The 8,153-nt window shown below is 46.3% G+C and overlaps 2 protein-coding genes across 2 annotated transcripts in view; both read right to left on the minus strand.

Annotated features, from left to right (window-relative positions):
• The window catches only part of ACOT4 (acyl-CoA thioesterase 4), a 70,572-nt gene that overhangs the window by 9,623 nt on the left and 52,796 nt on the right, over positions 1-8,153 (minus strand). The gene's annotated exons all lie outside the window — the stretch shown is intronic.
• ACOT2 (acyl-CoA thioesterase 2) overlaps positions 2,344-8,153 on the minus strand; it is a 14,214-nt gene continuing 8,404 nt past the window's right edge. The window contains exons 3-4 of the mRNA XM_011949604.1: positions 4,418-4,620; positions 2,344-3,092 (exon numbers count right to left, since the gene is read on the minus strand). Of these exons, the coding sequence (XP_011804994.1) occupies positions 2,490-3,092; positions 4,418-4,620 (806 nt within the window). The 3' untranslated portion in view covers positions 2,344-2,489. The remainder of the gene's footprint in view (positions 3,093-4,417; positions 4,621-8,153) is intronic.

The following is an 8,153-nucleotide window of genomic DNA, read 5'->3' on the forward strand; positions in this document are numbered from 1 at the left end:
ACATGGCAAAACCCCATCTCTACTAAAAATACAAAATTTAGCTGGGCATGCTGGTGGGCGCCTGTAATCTCAACTACTTGGGAGACTGAGGCAGGAGAATCACTTGAACCTAGGAGGGGGAGGTTGCAGTGAGCCGAGATCAAGCCATTGTAGTGTAGCCTGGGCTACACAGTGAGACTCCATCTCAAAAAAAAATTGTTTTTATAAGATAGTGTCCCACTATGTTACCCAGGCTGGTCTTGAACTCCTGCGCTCCAGCAGTCCTACTGCCTCAGCCTCCCATGTAGCTGGGATTACAGGCATGTGCTTCTACACCCACTGGCTCATCTGTGGTGCTTCTGAATCTAATATTCACGAGCCCAAATATCTAAGAATGGGCAATAAGGTCCCTAAGGTCTCAAAAGGGCTTTAGCAGACTCAAGTTTGGGATCCAGCATCTACTAATAAACTATTGCACTTTTCTAAGACAGTCATATATTATATAATCGCAAGGGAAAAGATAAAACAGTATGACCTGAAATTTTGTGTTGTGGCCTGGCATCTTGGGGTGGGACTTGGTCAGGCCAGCTATGGGAACTGTCCCAGATTGCATCATCTCTAAGAGTTCTCAGAGCCTCGGGTCATGTGTACTCTAAATGGGGCTCCGTGCCCAGCACTGGCATTCTTGTGGAAGTTTGGACAGACGTGGCACCAGCTGCATTCCTGGGTTGCAGAGTAACACAGGAGGTAGCTTCATCTCAGGATATCAGCTCTCTACTGTAGATCTGGTTATATTCTACTGCTACAAAACCATGAATTCCTTCAGAAAAAAGGTGCCGGAAGCTGGCAGCGGTGGCTCACACCTGTAATTTCAGCACTTTGGGAGGCTGCGGCAGGAGGAATGTCTGAGCTCAGTAATTCAAAACTAGCCTGGGCAACATTGGGAGACCCCATCTGTACAAAAAATTAAAAACTACCAGGCATAGTAGTGTGTACCTGTGGTCTCAGCTGCTAGGGAGGCTGAGGTGGGAGGACTGCTTAAACCTACAAGGTTGAGGCTGCAGTGAGCCGTGACTGCGCCACCGCACTCCAGCCTGGGCAACAGAGTGAGACCCTGCCTCCAAAAAAAAAGGAAAGAAAATAAAGGGTTTTTTTCCTTTAAATACAACTAAGGTTTAAGAAAACCAAGTTTATTGTGGAACTATTTATATCAAGGGTTATAAAGATTATCTTTTCTTTTTTTTTTTTTTTTTTTTGAGACTGTGTCTTGCTGTCGCCCGGGGTTGGAGCGCAGTAGCACGATCTTCACTCACTGCAACCTCTGCCTCCCGGGTTCAAGCATTTCTCCCACCTCAGCCTCCCAAGTAGCTGGGACTATAGGCATGCGCCACGATGTCTATTTGTTTGTAGAGACAGGGTTTTGCCATGTTGCCCAGGCTTGTCTTGAACTCCTGAGCTCAAGCAATCCACCTGTCTTGGCTTCCCAAAGTGCTGGCATTACAAGTGTGAGCCACCATGCCAAGCCTAAATTGTTTTCACATGTGTCATTGTTAAAATCACTTCTGTAATTCATCTAACTAATGTTTTATCAGCTTTTGAAACAATTAAATCCTGAAGGTCTTTATGTATAAACAGGAACATAGAATTTATTTGCACTAGGAGAATCCTTATTAATTCAAGAAGATACCAAAGAACTAAATATGTATTTGTTTTGAAAATTTTTAGTGGTTTTATATCTAACTAGTAATCAGTTTATAGGCAAGGTGTTAACTTCCATTCTTAAAGGAGAAACTCAAATCTGATATACTTTTTATATTATGTGCTTTTTTTCCACAGTAGGTAATCATTTAATTAATTAATTAATTTGTGAGGCAGAGTCTTGCTCTGTTGCCTGGGCTGGAGGGTAGTAGTGCAGTCTCTTCTCACTATAACCTCCACCTCCTGGGTTCAATCGATTCTCCTGCCTCAGCCTCCCGAGTACCTAGGACTACAGGTGCACACCACCATGCCCGGCTCATTTTTTGTATTTTAGTAGAGATGGGGTTTCACCACATTGGCCAGGTTGGTCTCAAACTCCTGACCTCAAGTGATCCACCCACCTCTGCCTGCCAAAGTGCTAAGATTACAGGTGTGAGCCACCATGCCTGGCTCATTTATACTCATTCAGTACATAACTATTGAACTCCATTCACGTACCAGACACTGTTAACTGATGTTACTCACTTTTCCTTTCAGAACTAAAGCCTTATCCGTTGTGTGTTCTGATAGGAAGAAGAGACTTTTTCCACTTCTTCTGTTTTCTACAGTTACTCCCTTCCCAAACTGATAAGGTATACAGTTTATAAAAATCTTAAAAACTCATTCTTACTGGTAAATTCATTTTAATAATGAGGGGGAGAAACTTGAAGCAGTTATTAAAAAGGAAACAATGAATACACATACACATACTAAATGAGGCAGATGTTTCCAGGAGAGATTAGCAACAGAGAGGCCACATGATCAAATAAAAATTACAGTTTTGCTGGGATTGTCCCCTCTTGGCCCAAGTGTTTGTGGAAGAAAGTCTGGAGTTGTTTCCAAGCATCCACCTGAGCCATGGCATGAGCCCTGGGCTCCCCTCCGAAGATAACAGGACTGCCCACCAAGACATGCAGGGAAGCTGGGCACAGCGGGAAGTAAGGAGGCTCAATATAGTGTCCTGCCCCTGCGTAACAGATGATCTGGGGCTTTCTCCTCCCGTGGGCCTGCAAGCGTTTACAGGCCTCATTAGCATAGAACTCACTCTTCCAGTTGTGGTCATCCTGACCTACCAGGAACAGGAAGGTGCTCTCTGCCCTTTCCACAGGAATGAAGCTCTTCTGGTCAGGTCCTTCCAAAGGGCTGTTCAGGATATCCACAATGTCTGCATAGCCATCTTTGGTCACTTTGATGCGATTTCTGTTGACACCCACAGGGGGCAGGGTCTCACCCTTGTAGTGTAAGGTTCCCCCAACATTGGCCACAGAGCCGTTGATGATGACAGCGGCCGTGATGCCCTTCAGGAAAGAGGCCATGGAAAGGCAGAGCTCACCCCCTTTGGAAATTCCAAGCAGCCCAACTCCTGGACCTTTTACCTGAGAAAGGCACAAGGAAAAAGAAGAATGACTCCACAAACAGTGGAATACGGTGAGTTGTGCCCACCCTGGAAGTTACCTGAACCTGAGTCTGAATCTGGGTTCTGCCATTTACCCAGATTTGCAACTTTGGGAATTTACCTCCCCTCTATCTCTTCCTTTCCACAATTTCTCTATCACCACTCATGGTGACAACCATGTGGAAGATCTATCAACCACTCTGGTTTCTCAGTTCCTTAATCTCATATCTCCCATGATCTTTTTCTCTCTCCCACCTGAGCCACCCATTCCCACTGTCATAACTAAACTGAGTCATCATCAACAAGTACATCATTTCATGGCTGGGAGTGGTGGCTCACGCCTGTAATCCCAACACTTTGGGAGGCTGAGGCGGGTGGATCACTTGAGGTCAGGAGTTTGAGACCAGCCTGGCCAATATGGTGAAACCCCATCTCTACTACAAATACAAAAATTCGCCAGGCAGTAGTGGCATGCACCTGTAGTCCCAGCTACTCGGGAGGCTGAGGCAGGAGAATCGATTGAACCCAGGAGGTGCAGGTTGCAGTAAGCCTAGATCATGCCATTGCACTCCAGCCTAGTTGACACAGCAAGACTCCATCTCAAAAAAAAAAAAAAAGAAAAGAAAGAAAAAACATATTGGAATTTAAAATTGTATAATACCAACTATGAATATATTTACTAGCAGAAAATATAGTAATATAGAATTGCATAGAAACTGTCTTTAAGAGGCCAAGTGTGGTGGCTCACGCCTGTAATTCCAGCACTCTGGGAGGCCGAGGTGGGCAGATCACTTGAGGTCAGGAGTTTGAGACCAGCCTGGCCAACATGGCAAAACCCCATCTCTACTAAAAAAAAAATACAAAAATTAGGCCAGGCATAGTGGCTCATGCCTGTAAACCAGCACTTTGGGAGGCCAAGGCGGGTGGATCATCTGAAGTCAGGAGTTCAAGACCAGCCTGACCAATATTGTGAAACCCCACTTCTACTAAAAACACAAAAATTAGCCAGGCATGGTGGCAGGTGCCTGTAATCCCAGCTACTCGGGAAGCTAAGGCACAAGAATCACTTGAACTTGGGACCTGGAGGTTGCAGTAAGCCAAGATCACAACACTGGACTCCAGCCTGGCAACAGAGTGAGACTCCATCTCAAAAAAAAAAAAGACACTGTAAGAAGTGACTAAAAAAGGTAGTGTGTGTTGGGGTAGGGAATGGCTGTCATGAATAAGCCAAATTCTGTGAACACGCAGACCATTCAAGAAGAGACCTGATACATCATAGCCCATAAATCTGAGAGAAGAACTAACCTCAGGATGACTGAGCAAGTAGTTCACGGCTTCTTCAAAGTACTCCAGATGGAGGATGTCCATGGTCTTGGGGAGGTCCTCATAGTTATAAAAAGCCAGAGCCATCACAGCAAAACCCTTCCCAGCCAGCAGACTAGCCCGATACTCCAGCAGGCCACCTCCAGTTCCGAACATGTCCACAATCCCAGGAAAGGGCCCAGGTTCTTGGGAAGAAACAAAACAAAACAGAAAGCTAAGCTATTCCTGAAACAGCTGGATGTTTTCTTATCAAGTTAAAAACACACTTACCATACATGTGACCCAGCAATCCCACTCCTAGGTATCTTCCCACGAGAAATGAAAACCTGTGTTCGTCCAGAAACTTCTGGCAAGTGTTGATAGTGACTTTACTCATTATAGCCAAAGACTGGAAACAACCCATATGTCCTTTGACTGGTGAATGAATCCACTTAATGGTGCACCACCAAGAAACAGCAAGAAAGACTGCTACGTACAAGAGCACAAATGCCTCTCCAGTGCACTCAACAGAATGCACTTATTCAACGGAGACAGGCTCAAAAGGGTACTCATTCCAAATGAGTCCACCTACTGAATATTTTTACCATTTAAAGGTTTGTATTTCACACAAGAAAAATAAATAACACAGGCTAGGTGCAGTGGCTCACTCCTGTAATCCCAGCCCTTTGGAAGGCTGAGACGGGTGGATCACCTGAGATCAGGAATTCGAGACCAGCCTGGCCAACATGGTGAAACCCCGTCTCTACTAGAAATACAAAAATTAACCTGGTGTGGTGGAGGGCACCTGTAATCCCAGCTACTTGGGAGGCTGAGGGAGGAGAATCGCTTGAACCCAGGAGGCGGAGGTGGCAGTGAACTAAGATTGCACCACTGCACTCCAGCCTGGGGGAAAGAGCAAGATGCTGTCTCAAGAGAAAAAAAAAAAAGAATGTAAACACCTTATGGGCAACACTTCAAGAAATAGTTCAGTGCTGATACCCTCAAACCACCAAAGTCCCACACACCCCGTGCCCTTTCCTCACTTTCCAGTATCCTGGACTTTCTGTGTATCACTCCCTTTGTTTTTATAGTATTACCACTTAGATATGTACCTTAAACAATATTTTATTTTGCCTATTTTTTGAATTGCATCTAAATGGAATGATACTGAATGTGTTCTCCTAGGGTTTGACTGTTTCACTCAACAGTGGTTTGGAGATTCATCTATATGTTCTTTTTTTCCTTCTTTTATTTTGTATATCTTGATAGATGTTGATTCTTGCAGCTGTAGTTCAATCACTTTGACTGCTGGAAATATACCTCAGTTTATTAATCTGTTCTATTGTTGATGGACATTTGGGCTGTTTCCAGTTGGCTTTGCTCTTTGCTTTTTTAAATTAACCCAGACTGCTCATCTGCAATGGCTTTCCTCTTATAAGGAATATGTCTCCTGGTGCACATGTACCAGTAGAATAAGATATTTAACTGTATAAGTTCAGACAAATTGTTTCCCAGAGTAGATGAACATGTTGACTCCTTCTAGCAGTGAGTTTCATTTCCTCCACATACTGGTCAGCAATTGATAATGCTGGCTTCTAAAAGTCTGCCACCTCTGAGGGTGTGAAATGTCCTCTGTTGTTTTATTTTGCATTTATTAATAAGGATAAACATCATTTCATTTTTACATTGGCTGATTGCTCTTTATGTAATATAAAAGTATCCAAAAACCTCAAATTTCCACTGGACAGCAAGAGGCCTTCCTATTGTAAATGCCAATTTACATAAACCTTAACACACTGTGGGAGTTGAAAGAAAAGTTGTAAAAATGAGAAACTTTTAAAGGAACATTTGTGGGCCCCATGCCCCTAGGATCCCGAGAAACCCCAGTGCCCCAGCAGCCATGAGCACAGCCCATGCGTGTGCTGATGGACAGGGACCCCGTGCTGGCAGCTTCCAGACGGCCTCCTGCGGGACTTCAGCCGCCCCTCCTCAGGGAGCTGCCTGTGACACCGCAGCAGCGCCGCAGCTTCCTGGCCTAGAAGCAGTACCGCACCCTGCTGCCGGACCTGCTGGATAAAGTGGCCCATGGGTGTGAAGCCCTAGGCTTTTCCCTAGAGGTGGAGCCCAATCACGGAGGGCCTTGCGAGAGATGAAGCACATGCAAAACACAGAGGTCTACATACTGCACCAGCCCCTGCCGAAGTATGACCACTGTGTGCCTGAGAAGCACCTGGGTTAGAGCAGCACCCGGAGCCCCAGCTTGTGGAGCAAATTATCCTGACAATGGACAAGACCGTGGTCTTTGGGGACTTGCTCACTGATGACAAGGATACCATTCGAGGCCAAGAGGAGAGGCCACAATCAGTACCTGGTCCTACCCTGCACAAGGAGGCGGCGGCCCTCCTGGAGTGACAACAGGAGGGAGATCATAGACAGCCGGCGGGGAGCTAGGCAGCAGGAACGAACAGGCCCTGCAGGGGGCAGCATCTGCAGCTGGAGCAAGGGCGGGCAGGCAGGCACCGTAACCTCCGTGCCCTCACAGGCCCAGCCACCTGGCACCTCCTGGCTGCCAGGGAAATATAGTGAGAAAACCAGTCGGAATTCTTTTTATTAAAAAGAAAAAAAGTGGCTTCCTGGTCAATACATAAGAAAATTTAAAAATTCAAACTACCCTTTTTTTTGGTGGTGGTTGTGGTTTTTTTTTTTTTTTTTTTTTACATGGAGTTTCACTCTTTCTTGTCCCTCAGGCTGGAGTGCAATGGTGTGATCTTGGCTCACTGTAACCTCTGCCTCCCAGGTTCCAGCAATTCTCCTGCCTCAGTCTCCTGGCTGGTTGGGACTACAGGCGTTGCACTACCATACCTGGCTAATTTTTGTATTTTTAGTAAAGACAGGGTTTTCACCACGTTGGCCAGGCTGGTCTTGAACTCCTGACCTCAGGTGATCCGCCTGCTTCAGCCTCCCAAAGTGCTAGGATTACAGGCGTTAGCCACCGGGCACGGCGTGTTTTGTTGTTGTTGTTTTGTTTTCTTGTTTTTAATATTATAAGTGTCTTTTCCCTTTCCTTACAATTTTTTTTTTTTTTTTTTTGAGACGGAGTCTTGCTCTGCCGCCCAGGCTGGAGTACCGTGGTGCGATCTCGGCTCACTGCAAACTCCGCCTCCCGGGTTCAAGTCACTCTCCTGCCTCAGCCTCCTGAGTAGCTGGGACTACAGGCTCCCGCTACCACGCCCGGCTAATTTTTTGTATTTTTAATAGAGACGGGGTTTCACCGTGGTAGCCAGGATGGCCTCGATCTCCTGATCTCGTGACCCGCCCAACTCGGCCTCCCAAAGTGCTGGGATTACAGGCCTGAGCCACCGCTCCCGGCCCTTACAATGTCTTTTAACTGAGCACTAGGTTGAGGGACCTCTCAGTTTTGGAGCGGTAGAGGCACATCCCCAACCAGCTTTCCATTCCATTCCTGTCTCTTCACACTAACCTTCGGAATGTTGGAAGCTACATCCTTTCTCCGTGTGAAAAGGGCAGGCACGAAAAAATAAAAAACAAAAAAGTAAGTGTAACTCCCCTCAGAGGGCCGGGTGCAGTGGCTCACCCTGTAATCCCAGCTCTTAGGGAGGCAGAGGTGGCAGGATAGCTTGAGACCAGGAGTTCGAGACCTGCCTGGGCAATATAGCCCGGCCCGGGGGTGGAGGGGGGTGGGAGAGACACACAGTAAGTGAAAAGAGCAGCCAGGAGT

The sequence above is a fragment of the Colobus angolensis genome, unplaced genomic scaffold, assembly GCF_000951035.1.
Source record: "Colobus angolensis palliatus isolate OR3802 unplaced genomic scaffold, Cang.pa_1.0 Scaffold3, whole genome shotgun sequence".
Taxonomy (NCBI): domain Eukaryota; kingdom Metazoa; phylum Chordata; class Mammalia; order Primates; family Cercopithecidae; genus Colobus; species Colobus angolensis.